We start from the raw sequence: 24,074 nt of genomic DNA, 5'->3' as shown, positions 1-24,074 counted from the left end.
CTTGGAAGTATGCTTGGGCAATCTACTTCTGTAGTGATACTACCTCAGAAACCCAAGGAGGGGTCGCTGTGGGTCAGGGCTGATTCCACAGCACGTAACAATGATGAATGTAAACTGTGTCAGTTTACAGATGGAGAACAGTTACTGGGGAGACCTCACCATGTGTACTTCAAGGCAGTGAATCCAGTATAACTCCAAGTACCTCTTGAATAGTTCTCTGTGAAATAATTCAGCATGCCAAGAGTGTCACCTTAAAATACTCCTTGTTTTAAAAGGATACTTTTTTCTAAAGTAATTTTTTTCTTAAGTACATTTTTTAAAAACAGCCCCTGGGTGGCACAAACAGTTAATGTGCTTGACAGCTAACTGAAAGTTTGGCAATTCAACCCACCCAGGGTCATGTCAGAAGAAAGGCCTGAAAGATCACAACCTTGAAAACCCTGTGTAATGTGGTTCTCTGCAGCACATGGGGGTCACATGAGTGGGGGTTAATGGCAGCTGATGTGGGTTTTGTTCTTTAAAAGGTATTTTTTTTATTGTGATTTGGGTGAAGATTTACAGAGCAAATTCACTTTCCATATAGCAGTTCACATACACTTTGTCTCATGACATTGACCACAGTTTACCACAATGCAATAGCTCCCCTCCCCCTTCCTCCCCATAGTTACCTCTTCCCAGTGTCCATCCCTCCATGGGCCCCTGCTCCCTGAGCTGTCTCCCTGTGCATAAGCAGCCCTTCTGTCTCCCATGATTGTTTTCTCCAAGGAGTGTATCTACTTGGGGTAAATGTTCGACTCCTATCCCTGTCTTTTGCTTGGCTGGAAACCACGGGTGTGGGTTCAATTCCAGACCTGAAGGGCAGCTAGGGCCCATAGTCTCATTGCTTCCACCAGGCTCTATCAGACCAGCAAACCTGGTCCCCACCTTAAAAGGGATTTTTAAGAGTCAAATATTGCCATCTCCTGGTATTATTTCACCCTTATGCTGAAAAAAATTCTCATTTACATTCAACACTTTTCAGAATCGTAACTTTTGTATTTTTTTTTTTAACTTTTTGTGATTTGAGTGAAATTTTACAAAGCAAATTAGTTTTAGATTCAACTGTTCAGACCCATTTTGTTTTCATGACATTGATTACGATTCCTGCAGTGTAACAGCTCTCTTCCCACTTCCTCCTTTCCCTTTGTCCTTGCCTATGCGTGCCTGCCTCCCTAGCAAATGCTGACCTTCTGATCTCCCATAGTTGATTGTTCTAAGAAGTGTATCTCCCTGGTGCAGTTGTTCTTTTGTAGGCCCCATCTATTGTTTGGCGGAGAGAAGCCACAGGGGTGAGTTCAATTCCAGGCCCAAAGGATGACTAGGGATCATAGTCTTGGGGGTTTCACCAGTCACTATCCAACCAGTAATCCTGTTTTTTTTTTTTTTTTTTTTTTATGTTTTTGAATTGTGTTCCACATTTTTATCTCCTACTCTATTCAGGATCTCCAATTTTGATCCTTTCCTGAGTGGCATTGGTAGCTGGCAACATCTAGTTCTGGTCTTAGGGGGAGGTAGATTGAGGTTGTTGTGGTCCATCAGTCCTTTGGACTAATTGTTTCCATGTGTTTTTGATTTTCTTACTCTTTGCTCCAGATGAGGAGAGACCAATAGTTGCATCTTAGCATAGCATTTATTTTTAAATTGTCTTAAAAGGTCTATTATTAACCTTTTATTTTGTGCCAGAAAAGTATATCACAGGAAATCTTCACCATTTTTACTAGATTAGCAAAAAATGAGAAAATACACCATATGGAATTTGATAACACACCATATGGAATTTCTGGAATTTTAAGGTGGAAAAAACCATTCTGACCCGGTAATTTAGACTTGGGAGACTCTAGGTAGCCATTTTCAGTTCTTTAACAAATACTTGTATGCCTGTGCTGCAGGCGTGTGCTGGGTTAGTGACATTCAATGGTGAACAAAAGGAAGGTCCCAGCCTCTTGGAGCTTGTAGGTAGTGTAGGAGGCCAATAAATGATCCCATCTGAACGTAAAGTTGTAGCTGTGAGAAGACTCTTTAAAGCAGCAATTCTTAAACTTTTTGATGTCATGATTCCTTTACTTTCTTAGAAATTATTAAGAATCCTAAAGAGCATTTGTTTACATGGATTATATCATTTAACATATTAGAAATCAAAAGGATAAGCTTTACAAATATTTCATATAACAATCCCATTATGTATTAATGTAATGTTTTTAATGAAAAATTGCTTCCAGACTAAATCAAACAGTGTCATTTTTTATTTTTGTACATCTCTAATGTCTGACTCAGGACAGGTAGATTCTCATAACTTCTGCATTCAATTTATTAAAATATTTTAAATGAAACATGAAGGAAAACTGACAACATGGATTTATTTTTGGGAAAGGGAAGACCTTATGGATCCCCCTAAAAAGGTCTGGGGGATTCTTGGCTCGTTGGGACACACTTAGGGAAGTGCTGCCTAAAGAAAAAGCACATTGTTTCATGGGAATATATCGTGGGCTGGCCTAGGTAACTATATCCTCATATTTCATGATGGAAGGTGGTTTAGGCAGTTTCCTTGAGAGTTTTGTAACTTTCCTTAGACCAGCTTTCTTGGCTTTATACGTAAAAAGTGTGTATCTTTAAAATTAGATTTGATTACCAGCTAGTAATAGGATTTTTTTTTTTTTCTTTTAAAGAGCAGATATCTTCATGATCTCAGTATTCCCAAAGTCAAATGAAACTGGATCAAAACAAACTTAGGTCAAAGTTTTTCAGCAAATATTGAGTAGATGTTTCATTTTAAATGTATTCTGCTTCAAATTAAAACATCTTGGGATCAATGAATAGACACTACATTTAATACTGTTCAAATAATTTCTTTAGAAGGATGACCATAAGGCTGGTCCCTATGAGATGGAGATTAAAGATGTCCCAAATGTCCAGCTTTTCCAAACTGCTGTGCCACTCCATCATTTCTAACATCAACTCTTCCTCCTTCCCTCAGTATTCTCCCTCCTGTCTTAGGGTTCTGTATTTTCCTGTAATGTCTCAGAACTCAAAAACTGCCAAGGAAATGACTCATGTGGTGGTGGAGCCTGGGAGGCTGGCAAGTCCCAAATCTGTAGGTAGGTCTGGAAGATTCCCCTCGCTCGCGTGGTTGCAGGGGCTGGTGAACCCAAATTGGCGGGTCAGATGATCAGTTCCTGTCTCAAGTCAGAAATGATGAACCAAACCCAGGATCTGGAGCAGGACATGAGCTTGCTGTCTCAAGTCCAGGGGTGATGGACCAAATGGGGAATCTGAAGAAGAGTGAAAATTATCCAGAATTCACATATATACCTTAAGGAAACTAAGGGTGGTGACTTGAGACACAACCTCCAGCAAGGCAAGACTTGAACATACATCCCACTTTAAACAGACATAGAGGCTAGGATATACAATACATCACAAAATGGAGGACTGTGACTAGAACGACCATGTTAAGCAATTCGTTGTACTTCAGGCCACCTCCTAGCTCTTCTAAGCCATTGGCCCTTTTATACTCGAAGGATTAATTTGTCCCAATCATTTTACCAGTCCCAAAGTCATTAACAATTAGTTCTTAAGTAGGGCAAAGAGTCCTAAGGGTGAGGTTACTCAGGTCTGCTGCAGGTGCCTCTGTGATCTAGTCAAGTACTCCAAAAGTCTCATTATCACCTTTTATGGTCTCTTATCAAATTTAACTGAGAGAAGATTATTCCCTTGCTCTGGGTCTCTCTTTAGGTATCAGCATAATGTTAGACTTCCCTCACAACATAACCCATGTATTTATTGCTTTACTTTCAGCTAGGAGCTCTGGTGGTGTAAGGTCTAGTGGTTTGAACCCACCAGCAGCTCCATGGCAGAAAGAAGAGTCTGCTTCTGTAAAGGTTTTCAGCCTTGGAAACCCAATGAGTTGGGATTGACTCAATGGCAGTGAATTTGATTTATTTTTGGTTAACCTTCAGCTATTATTTCTCCTTCCTTCCATTTGTCATTTATTTTTACCCAAACTTTCCCACTTTGGGAAGGGACATCAGCTACTGTGCCCGTCCAGATTACTGGTAGCAAGATCAGTCTAGTAAGTGCTTCCCCTTCAGTCCACTCCCATTCATGTTGGGTAGGGTTATATAATTACAACACTAGTGGGCTATCTCGACCACTGGGCAATGTGGTAGTATTCACTCTCAACCCCAATTTTGCCAGATGGGAGGAAGGTACAATCCATCCCGTAAGCCCCTTGGGAATTCTGAGGTAGAAGTTCAGAAGTATAATTACGGCCTCTTGCTTAGGATCACCTCTGCCTCTGGTAGTCATGGTGGCATCCTGGGCCCTAGGATCACAGCTTCTGGCAGGAAAAAGGCAGTGTCAGGTGATATGGGGAAGTGTATAGTGGCACCAACGTGCTCTCACCCCATCCCCCTTCCCCAGTCCCAGAGAAATGTAGGTATCTGTGCAGGGGAGATCCTCCCTTTGCCTCCCTCATGTTGAGTGTCAGCACATCCTCATGAGGGCGTGTGAGCCAGCCCTTCATGCCTTTATCTCCCCCTATTTTAGATGGGTGCTCTGCCTAAGGCATTTGACTGCTAACCAGAAGGTTGCTGATTCAAACCGGCCAGCCACTCCTCGGAAGGAAGATTGGGCAATCTACTTCCATAGAAATACTGACTTGGAACCTGAAGGAGGGGTCATTGTCAGTTTTAATTGTCCATTCCAATTCTCTATCAAACCATTACTCTGAGGATGGTATGAATATGTCCACTTAATAGGATGTTTCTTGGCCAACTGCTGCATCCTATGGACTGTAAAGTATGTTCCTTGGTCTCAGGAAATATAATTGGTGGTACAAATTAGTACAGTATCTTTTGTTCCAATCTAATGACATTTTTGGCATCTGTCTGTCAGAATATGCAAAGCCCAGTCCAAGTAAGTATTCTCATGAGGACCCATTTCTAGCCACCTGGAGCTACTGACATCATTGGTCCTTGTAATCAACTTGCCAGCTATGTGCAGGGCCTCCCCTTCACCCCCAGGGACTCTGCCCCATTAGCCATCTGTAATCTCTTGCTAACAAAGCTGTTCTTATTGGCATTTTTGCCTCAGAGGGGGCAAAAGGGTGTGTCTAAATTTACCCAATCTCTGCATTGCTGCAGCACTCCCATGTCCATTCATTTCATGGACCCAATTGGCCAACTCAAGTGAGTGTACCAGCATGTCCATTTGCTGATTCCAAATGCCTGATTGAGGAAGATGGGCTCTCACCATTGCCCAGTTCTTCTAAGACAACTAGGAAGACAGCATGCAGTTCAGCCCATTGAGCTGACTTGTTCTTACCTTTAATCAGCATCTATTTGCTGGTCTTAACATGTCAGCTTTCCTCATCAAATGTGCCATGGAACTGTCATCTGTGAACCAAGAAGCCTGTTGGTCAGCAGAAAGTAATTCATAAGGCACTGTCCATATGGCAATAGGTTCTGGCAGATTCTCAGGCAGTTCCAGGGTAGGACCTATGGGAAAAGAGGTCACCTGCTCATGGATATACTGGGTGCCTCCCTACATTCCTCCAGTAGCTTGTTCTTGTATGAACAATTTCCATTTTATTATGGAACTATTTTGAGCACCACCTTCCTTATCAGAATATTTTTCTGACATCAAGCATGCTGGTCATTTCAGATCTCATGAAGATTTTATGTCCTTCTGTCATTGAGGCAGTCTCAATCAATGCCCAATAGCAGGCGTGTAATTGCCTTTCAAATGGTGTGTATCATGTTGCAGCATCTGGAAACTCTCTACTGGTCATTGTAGTGTGACCTTCTCAGGTTTTTGCTGTAAGCTCCAGAATGCATGAGCACGTGTAGCAGACATCTCTCAAATCATGTCTGAATGTGGATCATAAGGGTCTAAAGGCAAGGAAAGTGAGACTGCTTTTTTAAATTCTGACATAATCTGCTGTTGCTTGGGCCCCCATTCAAATGCGGTTTTCTTCTAAGTGGATTTACTAATGGGAGACAGCAACATCCCTAGATGTGGAATATGTGTTCTGAAAAATTCAAGTAGACCAATTAATCATTGCCTTTCTGCTTAATCTTGGGGGTTGGTAGTCACAGCAACTTATTCTTGGTTTCCTGTTGAATGTCATGGATGGTTCCTTCCCAAGTTATTCCCAAGAATTTTACTGTTTGCACAGGGCCCTTCACTTTTGCTGCATTTATTAACCAGCCTCTGTTGGTCATGTGGACCATCAAGTTTTCAAATATTCCCTAGCCTGTTCTTCAGTGTTTGATATTAGCATAATATCATCAATGTAATGTATCACCATTCTTGAAATCTGCACCAAGTCCAAGTTTCTTCTAACCAAACCATGACAGTAATCTGGTTAATTCAAATAACACTGTGGCAAAACACTGAAAGTATATTGAGATTCTTCTCATGTGAAATCAGTCTGCAGCTGGCTCTTCTCCAAGACTGGGATGAAGAAAAATGCATTTGCAAGATCAATCACTGAGTATCAGTGTTCTTTTAGTCTTCTGTATTTCCTACACCACTGATACCATGTCTGGAACAGCTGAAGCCACTGGTGGCACTACTTTACTTAGGCCTTAATAGCCTACTGTCAGCCTCCATGAGCCATCTGCCTTTTTTAAAGGCCAAAAAGGGCTGTTTTACAGAGAATTTGTTGGCACCAATACTCCAGCCTTTAGCTTTAATCAAAGCAGTAATCTCCTTTTGTCCACTGGTTAACCTATACTGTTTCAAGTTAACAATCTGAATGGATCCGGGCATTTCTAATGGTTCACATTTAGCATGTCCAATCAATTCTGGTCTAAGGGCATATTTACACTTTTTCAATTTTACAATATCAGGTAGAGAGAGTGTTCCCCAATTAGACATAATATCCATACCAATAATTGTTGTTGTTGTTGTTGTTATGTGCTGTTGAGTCAAACCCAACTCATAGCGACCCCTCCTTGGGTTTCCGAGGCATTATCACTACAGAAGTAGGATTGTCCAACCTTCCTTCCGAGGAGTGGCTGGTGGGTTTGAACCGCCAGCCGTCTGGTTAGCAGGCAAGTGTCTTAGCCACTATGCTACCAGAGCTCCCCATACCAATAATACATTCAGGTAATGGAGATTCAACTACTTCATACAGTATCTGTTTAAATCTTCCAATTCTCATCCAAACTTTTATCTTAGTCCCATCAGTAGTTGCATCCTCATATCTCAAAAATCTAACCTTAGGCCCCTTCAGGATTTCATTGACAGGTTTAGGATGACAGTATATTGAGCTCATGTATCCTGGGGCCCCAAGAAGCTCTCTTCCTCACCCCTGGGCCATTTTACGCACACATGTGCATACGACCTCAAGTCCCCTACTGAGGCCTGGACTAGGAGACCTTGACTGCCCTCATGAGTCCCTGACTTCATCAACTAGCTGAGCTTCTGCTTCAACTAGTCCCAGATGAGACTTCCCATCATTAAATTCCTCCTGATTGGAGTAGCAGAATGAACTTGTTTAGGCTCTTTGATGTTGGGGTACCAGCAGGAGTTTCCACTGATCCACCTAACCTCCTGTAGTGCTGCATCACCACATTTTTCCTTTGTCTCAACTCCATCAATGTCCACTATATTCATCCCATTCCTTGTAACCACTGAAAAATCTCCAACCTGCTGAGGTAAATTCTTTCCCCATTGCCCCTTCCCATTCTCCTATTAATCACTCTTATGTTTCTTGCATCTGTAAGACCCATGCGTGGAAACTGTACCAACAGATCTGACATGGCTTCTCAAGCTGTTGCTTTGTTTTGCAGTAGCATGGTTATGTGGAGTGCCCATGTAGAAGGAGTTCCTTTGATTACCCTATCTGTCATGACCTGCGTAAGGGACATACTCTTTGGGTGAATCTCCTGATCTCCACAAAGCCATTCGAGTATGACTTGCATAAGCAGCACATTAACTGCTTCCTCTGGAGTGTACCAGAGGATATTTAGAGGGGGAGAGGGGCAGTTTCCCTTCTCAGGGAAACAAACCTGACTGCTAATTTTATCCTGTCCAGCAGGCTGGCTGTCCTCCCTGGATTAACCTGCTGTGGAAATGGAGCTTGAATCATCATTCATGCCTGTTCCATAGTGAGTTGTGTGTCTTGCATTAACCCAGAGATAACTCTTCCATTCTGTAGCATTCAAAACTAAAAACATTGCCCCTAAATTAGTTGCTCTCATAATCCATTTTAGTAAAGGTTCCTCAGGAAGTTGACAATACTAGTCTACAAACTGAAGCAGTTCTTTTACACTATACTCCTTGGTTTCAATAGATTCCTGGTTCCCTTCCCAGACTACCTTCTTGGTGACCAGCTATCATAGGTGTCCTGCCTGTTGTTTCAACACAGTATTTCCTGTCTAAGAAAACACTGGGTAAGAAAACACTAATGGTCATAGTCTGATTGGATTGAATCTGGGCTTGGTTCAGTGCTACATCCTCCCCTCCCCCCAAAACACACACACATTTTCCCCTGCCATTGCAGCTTTTACTGATAACAGCAACCAAGAAATTGTAAGTCTTGCCTTTTCCTTGTCACTCTGTATTTCCATATGCATGCAACTAGCCAGTTCCTCAGGAGTTAGATCCACCACTCCTAAATCTCATGAATAGCTTTTGCCTTAGGTAACTGATCACATTACAGCTGCTTCAGTCTCTGGGTGTTTTTTTGTTTGTTGTTGTTGTTATCTTATCCGGAAACCAAAGCTTTCTCATTCTCCTGCTTATCCCCTTTTCCCCAAAACCACATATTTTCTTGAGTCTGGGCCGTTGCAGCAAAACCCACCATTTTGACAACTGCTCAAATAATTTCTTTTAGAAGGATCAGCACAGGGCTGGTCCCTATGAAGTGGAGATTAAAGATGTCCCAAGTGTGCAACTTTTCCAAATTGCGGTACCCCTCCATCATATCTAACATCAACTTCTCCTCCTCCCCTCAGTACTCTCCCTCCTGTCATGTTGTTGTTGTTATGTGCCGTCGAGTCAAACCTGGCTCATAGCGACCCCTCCTTGGGTTTCCGAGGCAGTATCACTACGGAAGTAGGATTGCCCAACCTTCCTTCCGAGGAGTGGCTGGTGGGTTTGAACCGCCAGCCGTCTGGTTAGCAGGCAAGTATCTTAGCCACTATGCTACCAGAGCTCCCCCCTCCTGTCATAGGGTTCTGTATTTTGCTGTGATGTCACACAGAGCTCACAAACTGCTAAGGAAATGGCACACATGGTGGTGGAGGCTGGCAAGTTCCAGATCTGTGGGTAGGTCTGGAGAATTCTCCTCACTCACATGGTTGCAGGGGCTGGTGAACCCAAAGTTGTGGGTCAGATGACTGGCTGCTGTCTTAAGTCCAGGAGTGGAATGGTGATGAACCAAACCTAGGATCTGGAGCAAGAACATGAACTTTCTAGTCACATGTATACCTTCAAGGAAACTAAGAGTGGTGACTTGAGACACAACCTCCAGCAAAGTGGGACTCAAGATACATCCCGCCCTAAACAAGCACAAATCAAACCAAACCAAACCCACTGCCTTCAAGTCAGACCCGACTCATAGCGACCCCTCCTTGGGTTTCCGAGGTGGTATCACTGCAGAAGGAGATTGCTCAACCTTACTTCCGAGGAGTGGCTGGTGGGTTTGAACCAACAGCCTTCTGGTTAGCAGTCAAATGCCTTAGGCACTATGCCACCGGAGCTCCCTAATCAAGCACAGAGACTAGGATTTACAGTACATCATAAAATGGAAGGAGCTCTGGTGGTGTAGTGCCTAAGGGATTTGACTGCTAACCAGAAGGCTGGCAGTTCAAAACCATAAGCCACTCCTTGGAGGGAAGACTGGGCAATCTACTTCTGTAGTGATATCGCCTCAGAAACCCAAGGAGGGGTCACTATGAGTTGGAGTTGACTCCATGACAATAGTTTTTTTTTTTTTTTTAAATGACTAGAAGGGCCATATTAAGCAATTCACTGCATGCATATGCTTTACATTATATTCTGCCCATGAACTTTCTAGTGTTAATAGGAACAGTATGGAAGCAATTTGTGTCCCATTAAATAGTGCCAATGTTCTTAACTCTGGTCCTAGGGTCTTCCAAGAATTCTGATTGGAATGGGTTGGCTAAAATAACAAGACCAAAACAAATGTAAGTTTCTTCAAGTGATTAAAAAAAAAAAAATTACCTACCTTCTTTTTATAGACTGGAGGCTGCAATATGCCGATTTTGCTTATTAATAGCATTGAGTAGTTAAACTATTCCTCAGTCTATATTTGTAAATCCTTTTCTCCATTTACTTGATGGATAATTCCATACTTTCAAATGCCACTCTTGCCAAGATTTTTTTTTTTTTTTTAAACATAGATCTAGCTGTTACTGCTTTGTGTCAGTTATGTGCTGCTATAAGATGCTCTTATGGTGGTAAAATATCAAACTCTGAAAATGCTAAGTAACAACCACCACCACAACAACAAAATACCAGTAGCCTATCTTCCAGTCTGCAGTGGTGGGGTGGAGGGTATAAAAGCTATTCATGGTAATATGAATAACTGGTTTGGGCAAAATATGCTCGCTTGTTTATGCTTTTAAAGGTACAGGTATTATCAGGACAACAATTGAATGGCATTATTTAGAATCTCTTTCTACTATGCTCCATTTTACATTCTGTAGGCTTGAAAAAAGTTAAATGAAATTTAATTTTTTAAAACATTTAATCAGTTATACAAGTACATGGTTTATAAACTCAAGCAGCTACAAGATTTATAAACAAGAAGTAACAGTCTTCTTTGCTGGTCTTCTCACCAGAGGAAACCACTTTCAATTCTTTTAGACATTTCTTAGGATATTTGCCCTCGTATTTCTAAGTAACATTTATGTGCCATTTTATGAAAAGTTGAAAATACTGTACTATCTATTGATGTCTTACTGTGAAAGATGAGGATTTAGCACTCATAAGCCTACCTTTCCTTTCCCACATTCACCCAATGATTTTTGGTTTAAAAGTTCATATTCAACTTCTACAGTATTACAATCATGTAAATATTCATACCTGACACATACAGTATAATGTTGTTACATAGCTTTTCTTGTACAATTTTTGTTTTTCCTCTGATTAATAACTTATTTATTATTTTATTATTTTTTGTGTATCACTAATTCAACTCCACTTGAATTTTCTTTTAAAGCATTAACAGATGAACAAACACTAAGTAAACTCAGGTGTTAAAACTTAAGAGTTAACATATTTACAGATAAATTTAAGGAAAACAGCCATTTTAGAAGTTTGTCAAAAAGATAGGTTGGCATTTAGGCTATTTCAGGAAGGAGTACACAGGAGATTCCTAGTAAATAACTGGGAATAAATAACTATCAAAATAACTATACTTACATCTATATTTTGGATATTAAAAATTGCAATGTTAGCTTTTGTAACCTAATTTTGTTCATCTCCATTATAAACATTGTATCCTTCTGATTTAATTAAGTCAACTTTTTTGGAATCCTGAAAAAAGACATCTTTGATTTTGCCAACAAAATTTCTTTTAAAAATCTCTTGAGTGACAATATTTACCCTTCGACCATATTCAAAGCCCCCTAAATAACTGACACCCTCATAGTTTAGAGCAACAAAATTTTTGCATGGATCAATGTCCTCAGACAGTATTAAATTGCCATCTAGGTAGGCCTTAATAAGAGTCTGATTTTGAATTATAACTACATGGTGCCATTTGTTACAACAGAATGTGTGGTTGTTATAGAACATAGGCACCGAGATTCTTTCTCCTAGGTTAGCTGCTATTTTCAAGGAACAGTTATGGAGACCAATTGCCAGAAAATCATCTTCTTCATTTTGAGCTTTTCCCATCCATATAATTAAGCCTTCTGTTTCAGTAGTACTAAAATTGAAGGAAACAGTCGTGAACTGAAGGTTTCTCATTCTGTAATTTGGATCAATATACTTAATATAAGAATTACCCATAAATTTTGCTGTTGAAAATGAAGTTTTGTATTCACAATACCTTCCCATCCAACCCAAAGTACACAAACAACTGTAAGAAAACGATTCATCAGGTACACACAGAGATTGGTGGAGACAAAGATGATCCAAACAGTACACAGATTGCTCACATGTACTTCCAGTCCAATGTGGCAAACATTTGCAAGAAAAAGTTGGACCATTTACTATACATTCACCCCTATTTCTGCACACATTGTATCCACAGGCTGTCCCATCACAATCACCTACATTTGAACCACCTTTCGCTCCTAATTCAGTTAATTGTAATTCTTGATTGTTTATAATAACTTCTCGAATACAACCTTGAAAACCTACAGGTTCATTTGTTATTGCCATGGGATTTACAAGATTTAAGGATGACACTCCTCCAACATAGAAATCGGAATTTGTGTCCAAGGAACTCATTTTAGTGTTGCCTTTTTCTGCTACATTTATCCCATCCAGATCCAGGTAGCCTGCAGCACCAACTCTTCCTGCTTTAATCATATGCCAAGTACTTCCATTAATAGTTACTCTTTGCAGAGTTTGGAGAATGATAGTTCTGTCACCAAGATTGTAGCGAAGTTGAACAGAACCATTTACTAAAGAAATACACAAAAAATCACCTGTTAAGAAAGAAAATATCATGAAACAATTAGTAAAATGTTGTTTCTTTAAAAAAAAAAAAACCTTTTCCCCTTTCTATTTGAATAAGTATTTTGAAAAAACAAAAATATCTTGAGCCCAAAGAGAATTTTATTTTCAATATAAGATTGATTCAAGAGGGTAGCAAAGTGGTTTACATAGCATATCACTCAGAAAACTTACTCAAAACATTTCCCCTACCATCTAACAGTTCATACTTGTAGCAGTCAAAATTCCTTCCCTTTGCTCCTGTAAGAAGATTTCTTAGCACAGTGAACTACTTTCCTCTTCCTGCCTCTGCAGTGTCATGTCACAGCTGCAAGTGGTATGCTTTCCTTCTACTCCCCTTGTGGTCTGCACCAGAACCTTGTAGAATGGTGGGAAGACCTTCCAGCTCTTCGTTACACCTCTCAGTTCCTTCTGAGAAGAGTAGGTAAGGTCATGCAGATAATGAGTCTCTCACTTCGATAACTTTTTGGATAGAGTATTTCTACTGAATATAAAGCTCTATGTCATTATGTCTGTGACTATTTTATCAATAGCTGCCTCTTCCTCTAGTGTGTAGGCTCCATGAGAACAGGATCTGTGTCTGATTTGGCTCAACATTTTATCCTCAGGCCCTAGCACAATGCCTGGCACATAAGTAGATGCTTGTTAAATAATAATTGCCGAATGAAGGAATATCTTTGTAGAGTTGTGGGGTGTGATGGCTCAAAATATTTCTCAAATACTACTTTTAAGTAGAAAGCAAAAAATAAACATCTTTTTTTCTATGATAAGACGAAAGTTATATGTAACTGGTATATGTATATGACATATATCATCAAAAGGAAGGAATTCTGTTTGTTCATATCTTAATATTTGTCACGAACAACATTTTAAGTATAAGAGAAGAGAGAAGCACCATTACAAACTTCCAAAAAATGGCATATTGGATTAAGTTAAATTTTTTTATGCTTCAAGAAACTGGAGCAATTAAATATAATTAATATTAAAAAAATTAAAACATCCTAAATATGCTTTGTGGCTTACAAGTGAACACAAACCAGTTTTTTCCCTAGGGGATTATGGAAGAAGCTGCTCTTGGTACGTATTATATTTTGGAATGCCCCTATAATAAACCGATTTATAGTTAATAGCCACATTGCAATAAAAAGCATCAAAAAGATGTGGTCTATAATATTACTAGGAGCTCTGGTAGCGTAGTGCCTAAGGCACTTGACTGCTAACCAGAAGGCTGGCGGTTCAAACCCACCAGCCACTCCTGGGAAGGAAGATGAGGCAATCTACTTCCATAGTGATACTGCCTCGGAAACCAAAAGAGGGGTCGCTATGAATCGGGTCCGACTCGATGGCACATCGCAACAACAGCAACAACAACATATTATTGGTCAAGTTGCCAACTAGAAGAAAGACCAAGAAGAATTAGCTTCTGTGAAGGAAGGTTTATTTTAACATGGCTCTTTGGAATATTTTTGTCTTATAAAGAATTGACACAAAAAAGATTTTCTCTCCCTTTGTGGCCCTGAAAGCTAAAGTCACTCTTGTGGCTGCTGTATTAACAGCTTTTATCATTCAGACATTTTATTTCAGTTAACTTAGTGTGTTGTTCTAGGCATAGGTCATGAATTGTCATTAACTCCCCTGCAATGCAGTTGATTATGACTCATAGTGACACTGTTGTTGTTATGTGGCGTCGAGTTGGACCCGACTCATAGCGACCACTCTTTGGGTTTCCGAGGTGGTATCACTACGGAAGTAGATTCCACAACCTTCCTTCCGAGGAGGTGGGTTTGAACCGCCAGTCTTCTGGGTAGCAGTCAAGTGCCTTAGCCACTATGCTACCAGAGCTCCTGTGACAGTATGTTGTTGTTGTTGTTGTTATGTGCCGTCGAGTCGGCCCCGACTCATAGCGACCCCTCCTTGGGTTTCCGAGGCAGTATCACTAGGGAAGTAGGATTGCCCAACCTTCCTTCCAAGGAGTGGCTGGTGGGTTTGGACCGCCAGCCGTCTGGTTAGCAGGCAAGTGTCTTAGCCACTATGCTACCAGAGCTCCCCTGTGACACTATAGGATGAGTAAGTGTTAGAAGCCTAACACTAGTGGACAGCTCTTAGAAGATGTAGAGCGCAGTAACTGGATGAAGATAACACGAATTTGCCTGGGCTATTTAATGCCTATTTAACCATGACTGGGACCCCTTCTTCCCTCCCTTCTGGGGTACTACCATTGCCCACCTCATCACCTGCCACCCTCTCATGATTATTATGGCTCAGAGAAAACTTATAGCACCCAATGTTTCAAAGAAGCTACAGAAACATCTTATTTGGGATATTTTCCCTAGAAAAAGAAAACAAAGCTGATTTTATTTTATTTATCTCTTACAATTTAATTGTTTGAATATGCTTAATTTCATGGTGGGGATGACTAGCTCCTTGGAAGGAAGGTTGGGCAACCTACTCCCATAGTGATACTGCTCAGGAAACCCAAGGAGGGGTCGCTCTGAGTCGGGGCTGACTCAACAGCACATAACAACAACAACAACAACAACATGAGAGGATTATAATGATATCAAGATGAACTCAGGATACTGTGACTAATTTGCACTTAACACAGTATTAATAATCTTTTCACATAGGAAAAACACAAAACAAAACACCTCATTTTAAATTTTTTTTTTTTGTGATTTGGGTAAAAGTTTACAGAGCAAATTCATTTTCCATACAGCAGTTCATATACATTTTGTCTCATGACATTGACTGCAATCCCCACAATGTAACAGCTCTGTTCCACTTCCTCCCTGAGAGTTACCTCTTCCCAGTGTCCATCCCTCCATATTCTCCTGCCCCCTAAGCTATCTCCCTATGCAAACACTGCCCTTCTGTTCTTCCACGATGGATAGATGGATCACTCCAATGAGTGTATCAACCTGATGTAAGTGTTCACCCCATATGCCTGTCTATGTTCGGCTGGAAGCCGAAGGAGTGAGTTCCATTCCAGACCTGAAGGGTAACTGGGGAACCATGGTCTCAGGGGTCTCACCAGGCTCAATCAGACCAGCAAACCTGGTCTTTTTTTTTTTTTTTTTTTTAATATGATTTTGAGTTTTGTTCCACATTGTTCTCCCACTCTATCCAGGATCTCCTGCAATGATCCCGCTCCGAATGGTGGGCAGTGGTAGCCAGGCACCATATAATTTTTCTGGTCTCATGGTCATATAGGCTGAGGATCACATGGTCTACCAGTCCTTTGGACTAATTGTTTCCATATGACTCTGGTTTTCTTAATTTTTCTTTGCTCTGGACAAGGAGAGACCCATGTTGCATTCAGATAGCTGCTTGCAAGCTTTTAAGATCCCAATCGCTACTGGCCAAAGTAGGATGAAAACACCTCATTTTAAGATGTTAAATAAAAAAATAAAACCCATTGCGGTTGAGTGGATTCCAACTCATAGTGGCCCTACCAGACAGGGTAGAACTGCCCCATAGGGTTTCCAAGGCTACAAATGTTTGTGGAATTTGACTGCCACATCTTTCCCCTACAGAATGGATGGTGAGTCTGAATGGCCAACATTTTGGTTAGCAGCTGAATGCTTAACTAATGTGTCATCAGGGCTTTTTAAGACGTTAAGGAGTGATATTAAATTGAGATGAATAGCAATTAGAGTCCTAACATCTGTTTCCAAATCATAGATCTAAGATCAACTGAAAGTTATCATTATATTGCAAAATTTGTACTGTTTTATATTATTCAAATTATTGACCTCTGGTGGCATAGGGCCTAAGGCATTTGACTGCTAACCAGAAGGCTGGGGTTCAAACCCACCAGCCACTCCTCAGAAGGAAGGTTGGGCAATCTACTTCTCTAATGATACTGCCTTGGAAACCCAAGGAAGGGTCACTATGAGTTGGTTCTGATTTGAGGGCAATGAGTTTTTGGCTGAGTTTCTTTGTTGAAAAGGGTCTGTGCAGTCTGCCTGCCTATTCCGTCATCTTACTGGAACTCCAGGAACCTTGGCTTTTTGGTGAGCAATATTTTTGAGGTTGTTTGTTTTTTAATGCCTCTTGATTTTTTTCTTTTGATTAAATTTTTTTTTCTCTTTGTTTATGGTTCTTCTATTTGTCATTTCTTAGGGATATTTCAGTTAATCCTGAATTTGAAACCAAATATCAAATCTCAGATTTAAAGCTCTTCTAAGATATATTTTGTAGTTCAATCACATTATCTTTTCTCTTTGAAATTATTTTTTGAAGGTATTTTGGCAGTATATTGAGATGAAACCATTTTTGTCCAATTCCCTGGCATTCTTCTTTAGCAGAGTTTTAAGACACCTTTGTAAGAACTTCCAAACCAAACCAAACTCACAGCTGTGGAGTTGATCTCAACTCATAGCCACCCCTCCTTGGGTTTCCCAGGCGGTATCTCTAGGGAAGTAGATTGCTGAATCTTCCTTCCGAGGAGTGGCTTGTGGGTTTGAACTGCCAGGCTTCCTGGTTAGCAGTCAAATGCCTTAGGCACTATGCCACATAGATTATGAAAATCATAGCACCATTTTATTCATTATGAGAAACCACATAAACTGATTTGGTTATTTCTCAGTACCAAACATTCATTTTCTGAGAAACAAATGAAAGAAATGCCAAATGAAAAAAAAAAAAAAAAAACTTTATGTATATATATTCTACAATAGAGATGTAACAATATGTAGAAATACTTTTGTGATAATTCTGGAAAAAGATATTATGCAAGTGAAAATTCAATAATGTAATAGAAGCTCAAAAATAAGTTTTTAAAACTGGGTGTACTATTTAGATATTTTTATTTCATATTGTTTTATGATATATGTGCACCGTTTACAATTTAAAAAACATTTTTTACTTATTTTGGAACATGGATCCAAGGTTTACTGTTTGTATGACAGAACAACTTAAAGAAAATTTTCTTGAGTTTTAAAAGTGGATGATCTATATACTTTTTTTTTTTTTTTTTTAAAGTTTGTTTTATATTCAACATTACGCATACATTTAGTTTCACTCCCCATTTACCCTCCCCAGCCCTAACCCAGAGTATGTGGTTACATACTCTATGGAAATGCACCCTTTGGTGCAATCGACCACAGGGCACCAGAGGGGCAACATTTGCATGGAGGAAATGTAGGAGACACAGGCTGCAGTTCTATGAGCGGTATGGGAGTAGAGGAGGTGGAGGGGTATGGGTAGGTGTGGGAGGTGTTTACTGGGCAGAGCAGGGAGGAGACTGGGTTAGGATTGGGGATAGTAAATGGGGAGTGAAACTAAATGGATACATAATGTTGAATGTAAAACAAACTCTTAAAATAAAAATAAATAAAAAAAGTAGATGATCTATATAAAATATCTCAGCCATGGTTTCCTTTTGTATATCTTTTAAATGCACATTTTGTCCTTTTAAAATGAGGTTATTATAAAGTTGGTAGTTCCTGGATGGTGCAGATGGTTAAGTATTTACTGCTTCAAAGCAATTCAGAGGTGCCTGGTGATCTGCTTCTGCAAGCTCACAGCCATGAACATCCTACGGTGCTCAGTTCTACTCTGACACACATACGACTGGCATGAGTCAGAACGGATTTGACAGCTACTGTTTTTCTTTCTTTTTTTTTTTTTTTTGTTGTTTGTTTTTTAAATAAAATTGAGTATATACTATATATAGATTTTATAACTTGAATTCTGACAATTTGTTATTTTATTAGGATTCATATTTAAAGAGTCTAAATTCATAGACATACACTAGCAGTGACACCAGAATATAAAAGTGCCAAATGCTTACTTATTTTATAGGCTAGGTGACTTTAACAAAACACTACTATACATTCCTTAATAAATTATTAGGGATTCATGGGATTCTTTTTCTTTTTCATTTTTCCCCTGAAAGCAAAGTTCCTTCCAACCTTACCTGATTGTTCTTTTAAATGTTGTGCCACATAAAATAGGATGCCATTTGCAGAAATAGGCTGGAACTGCAGTTTAATATGTGTCTTCTTTCGAATAGGAAAGGAAGCAAAAGACATCCAGGATAAACCGGTGCTTCTGAAAGATGGATCACTTATGGATAAAGCTAAAGAGCCCAAAACAAAGAAACAAAATTGTCTGTTGAATTTCAGGAACTCTGAATTGTCTGCTGAACTTCAAAAAACAGTATTGCTCATAAATACAAAAAACTGCCCACATAACTTTCATTTAAGATCTTACCTTTTGTTACTTTTATCTTCCATGATTTACTTCTAGGTGAATACATTGTGTCTTGGTAACTTTGTACATGAGTCTGTCATAAATCCCACTAACTGTAGCCTTTTTGTTAGAGGGTCAATTATTGAAAAGCCTTCTTTTTGTGTGTGTGTGATAATTACATCTTTTGGCTGATACCTTATGGTACCAATCCTTTGCCATAGGTTACATTATAGCAAAGCATAAGATCCATATAAATGTCTGACATGAATAAGGCCTTCAGAGATGGTGCAGATGGTGGAGGGTAGAAGGCATTACTGTATGAATTATTTTTCAGTTGCTGTATTTCTGATGCAAATATATAGTGCAATTAAGTCAAGAAACATTTAAAGTGATAACATAACTGGAAATAAATGTAAATTTACCTGACAATAATTTAGATCCATGTCTATACAGAAAGTGATAAATCTTGGATTTTCCCCCATCAGTGTTAAACATAAGACAATTAATTTTGATAAGCATTATAACCAAATCATTATGTTGATTTATAATCACTCATACTTTACTTGTTGGGTATGGCTGACCAGATGGGAAATTATGATGGAAAGAAGGGACTACATATTCGGCAGCTTTCATCCCTTTATGGAACCCATATTATCTCTTATATGTGCTGATTGACCACATGGCTTCAGCCATTAATCTAGTTTTAGACTTTTCTCTCTTTGGACCAGGCCTATGCAAACTGTTATCTTACTTTCAGACTGTTAGGCATGTGCTAAGTATTTATTCAAGAGGTATTGGACCTTGGTGATTTTTAAATAACTATGTTCATTCATTTTGACTTATTTTCACAGTTATTTAACTGTTTTTCACCGTGGCAGAAGTTAGAATCGTCTGGTGTGGTTGCCAAACATACAAAGTCCTATACCTCATTTCCAGAGGAATGACTTATTAAAACTGGGATGGGGTCCAGGAAGCATATTTTTAAATTAAACCATAGATATTTCTAATGTAGGTATCCTTAGACCAAATTTTCGTAAACACTGAATTAAAGTTTATTTCAAGAAAAAGGATTGTTAAAGAAATGAATGAATTTTTGAAATTGTTTTTATAAGTATTACTGAAGTTATGTGTACATTATAAGATATTCAAACAATAAAGTAAAAAGGTGACATTTCATTGCTCTTTCTTCTTTCTCAAATCCTAGGAACCAATGTTAACAAGTAATTGTACATAAAACCAGGTTTTATTTTTTTTGATGCACATAAGATTAAGGTGTGTGTACATATAGTGCCTGATTTATTTCTACCCAAGTAAACACATATACAGGTAGCCTTGGTTAAGCACTGAAAGGTCAGCATATGGAACCCACCAGTTACTCCAAGGGAGAATGATGTGACAGTCTGCTTCCATGAAGATTACAGCCTGGGAAACCATGAGGCAGTTCTACTCTATTCTGTAGGGTCACTATGAGTTGGAATTTACTCGACAGCCATGGGTTAAACATTCATACTAAACATAATAAACTTGCTTTTTCAGTCAACAATATATCATCAAGAAACTTTGATGGTAATATATTTTGCCTATTGCTTCTAAATATTTGCATAGTATTTTATAGAATGGAGATACCATAATTTCTTTAGCAGTTCCCTCATGGATCGACATTTATATATGGCATTTATCCTTGTTGTCTATTTTATCTCTTCTCTACATGTACCTCTAATAGTCTTCTAGATTTTAATATTTACTCAGGGCTTCCTATCCCTCTCCTCTTGTCTTTCCTTTCTATTGGTGGTCTCCCATGTAGTTCCTCAAAAATTATAAAATATCATCAGTTTATATCTTGCTCTAAACCTCTTCTCTGAGCTCTACTCTCATATAGTCATCTATTTTCGTTACCTAAAAATAAAAAAAAATAGTGACCCCTCTTTGGGTTTCTGAGGCAGTATCTCTACAAAAGTAGATTGCCCAACCTTCCTTCTGAGGAGTGGCTGGTGGGTTTGAACCACCAGCCTTCTGGTTAGCAGTCAGATGCCTTAGACACTATGCCGCCAAAGCTCCCTTTAGTTATCTAGTGCTGCTATAATAAAAATACCACAAGTGAATGATTTTAACAAACAGAAATGTGTCCTCTGGAGGATAAATCTCTGAATTCTGGGCACCAGCTCTAGGGAAAGCCTTTCTCTCTTTGGCTCTGGGGGAAGGTCCTTGTCTCCTTTCAACATCTGTGCCTGGCATTCCTTGGAGATCTCTATGTGTCTTAGCATGAGTCTTTCCCTGGGTCTAAGTTTCTCAGTACAGGGAACCCAGGTCCAAAGCGCATGCTAATCTCCTGGCTCTTTTTTTTTTTTTTTTTTTTGATGGTACTGAGTTCCCTCTCTTTCTGCTGCTTACTTTTCTTTCCTTTTATCTCTTGTAAGATAAATGGTGAGAACAGCCACAGCCCAGGAAGTTCCCCTTACATGGGATCAGGGATATGACCTGAGTAAAGGTGTTACATTCCACCCTAATCCCCTTATAATTGATTGACTGATCATATCAAGGGGGAAGATTACATCATTATGTAACTGCTAAACCATGGAAAATCTTGGCCCAGCCAGGTCAACTCATATTTTGGGAGGAGGGCCACAATTCAATCCACGATACCATCTCTCACTGATACCTCTTTTTGGATTCCTCAGTTATAGCAAACTGAACATGTTTGAAATTGTGCTCCGCAAGGGTATTCCTTTTCCTCTTATTAGTAAATGACCCCACCCTCCACCCAGGTCTTTGTAGAGAGACCTGGGAGACATTCTTGACTGTATCCTCTCAAACATATCAAACATATCCTCTCCCTTCTACTGCATCCATGTCTAATGCATCAGTAAGACTTGTAGATTTCATCTGCAAGATATATTTCATATTTATCCATATCTTTCCATTTCTAAGGCCATTATCCAAGCTGAGGCCACCATCATCTCTTGATTAGATCTCGTAATACATTCCTGATTGGTCTTTTACTTCTTCTCATAACTCCCTCCAGTTATTTTCATATAGCTGCCAGAGAAATATTTTTAAAACATAAATTAATGTTGAATTGGCAAAAGTGTTACAGATAACAATAACAACAACAACAACAACAACAAAAAGCAACCAAAAAACAAAGAGTAGCTGCTGAGGCTGTTTACATATAACCAAACATCTCATGAAATTTACTTCTTTCCTTGGTTTGGAGGTTTAGGGTCATGGTTTCATGGGACAAGCCAGTTATTTGGTCTAATAACATATTTAGTGCTTCTATTCTACCGCCTCGTCTTAAAAGCTTGCAAGCAGCCATTCAAGTCACAACAGTTGCTTTCTATTCATCTGGAAGAACAGAGAAAGGAGAGTTAGGAATAGGAGGAGGATATGGAATGTGTGGCTAATTGCCTCCGTGAACAATTGCCTCATTTGCTGTGAGACTGGAATTGGATGGTGCCTGGTTACACTTACTGAATATTTTGATCAAAAATGCCATAGAAGAGTGCCGATCCAAAGAGGGATATGCAGAACAGAATTTGAAATTCTCATGGGCTGTAGACTTTCTGGAGCCATGAAAGGTTGATAAACCCTTGAAACTATTGCCCTGAGATAATCTTTAAAGTTTAAACCAAAAATATCCCATGTAGCCTTCTTAAAACTGAAAATTATTTCAGTTTAACTAGTAAAAAAGGTCCGCCTTGAGCATTATGCTCTTTTAAGAACTATCTATCTGGGATCAAAGTGACGATAGCAACTTGAAAGGTTAGATGGGAACCTGAAGGGGCAGTGAGTTTGTGTTAAGGGGGAGGAACAACTTAGAGAAGGAGGGAAGGTGAGAATGGTTGCACAACTTAAGAGTGTAAGCTGTGTCATTGAATTGTGCATGTAGAAACTGTTAATTTGTGTATGCTTTACTGTGTATATTCTCAAAAACACCAACATAAATAAAAACAACTTAAATTAATTGTTGTTAAAAACCCTTCAGGAATTTTACTTAGAATAAAATCCAGATTCTTTACCATGGTCTCTGATGATTTGCATGATCTGGCTACCTATTAAACCCCCAACATAATTTCATCCACAGGACCTCCATTCTCAACCATGAAGGCTGCATACTGCACAACTCCAGGGGGTGCTGTTCACATAGCAGTCTATATGAATAGTGTTCCCTGGAGATGTTCAATCAACAATCTACATGACAACATGGTGGCCCTTAGGAAACTCCATTTTCCTACTTGTTCGTTACACTCCCGATTAAAAAAGAAAAAAAAAAAAAATCAGACTCACTGCCCTTGAGTCAGATCCAATGCATAGAGACCTCTCCTTGGGTTTCTCAGGTGGTATCTCTATGGCAGTAAATTGCCCAGTCTTCCTTCTGAGGAGTGGCTGGTGGGTTTGAACTATCAGCCTTCTGGTTAGCAGTCAAGTGCCTTAGGCACTATGCCACCAGAGCTCCCATGCTCCCCAAATACTAGTCTCTTTTTACTGCCTTAGTTACAAATATTATGGCAATAAATATACTTCATTGTACCTTCTGGGAAACATGTAAGAAAGTTTCTCACATGTGAATATGTGAGAGCCTTTGGTCATAGTGTATGTGCATTTTCAAAGTTAATAGATGCTACCAAAATACCCTCCAAAGCATATGCACTAATTTGTACTCCAACCTTCAGTGGATGACAGATTTTACTTGTCCTTACACTTGAAATTATTAAAATGTTAAGTTTGGGCAATAATATAGATTTTAATTTTATTTTGCATTTCACTGATGACAGGTGAAGTTGAGATTAACCAAATTTCTTAGTCTTTTAATGTATATTTTTTATTTATATCTTATTTTTAAAAAGTCATGGATATAGACAGTCTCTTATAGTTTTTATAGATTATTTTATTATTTGTATATATTGCCCTTTCATGTGGATATTATTATTGTGAATAGTTTGAAGTAAGGATCAAACTTTTGTTTTACAAGTTTATTTGTTTACAAGATGATAGTTAATATTATTTTTTAAAAGTGAAGAGTTTGTCCTTTGTGTTTATGATTGGTATCAGGTCATCATATGCATTTATAATCTTCAAATTAACAACTTACAAATAAACTTTTATTCACTCTATCTCACTTGAGAAAGTTTGTAGGAGATTTGTTGTTGTTGTTATGTGCTGTCGAGTTGGCCCCTACT

The 24,074-nt window shown here is 39.1% G+C and overlaps 1 protein-coding gene across 1 annotated transcript in view; it reads right to left on the bottom strand.

Annotated features, from left to right (window-relative positions):
• Window positions 1-5,367: 5,367 nt before the first annotated feature.
• Window positions 5,368-24,074, bottom strand: part of LOC103210485 (protein eyes shut homolog) — an 837,058-nt gene continuing 818,351 nt past the window's right edge. The window contains 4 exon segments of the mRNA XM_007956404.2: window positions 5,368-5,534; window positions 6,639-6,867; window positions 11,482-12,671; window positions 18,620-18,781. Of these exon segments, the coding sequence (XP_007954595.2) occupies window positions 5,368-5,534; window positions 6,639-6,867; window positions 11,482-12,671; window positions 18,620-18,781 (1,748 nt within the window).

Source organism: Orycteropus afer, unplaced genomic scaffold (assembly GCF_000298275.1).
Source record: "Orycteropus afer afer isolate SDZICR_OR568_19922 unplaced genomic scaffold, OryAfe1.0 scaffold00615, whole genome shotgun sequence".
In the NCBI taxonomy this organism is placed as follows: domain Eukaryota; kingdom Metazoa; phylum Chordata; class Mammalia; order Tubulidentata; family Orycteropodidae; genus Orycteropus; species Orycteropus afer.
Note: the sequence above shows the minus strand (reverse complement) of the source record. Positions and strands in the feature narration are given on the sequence as shown.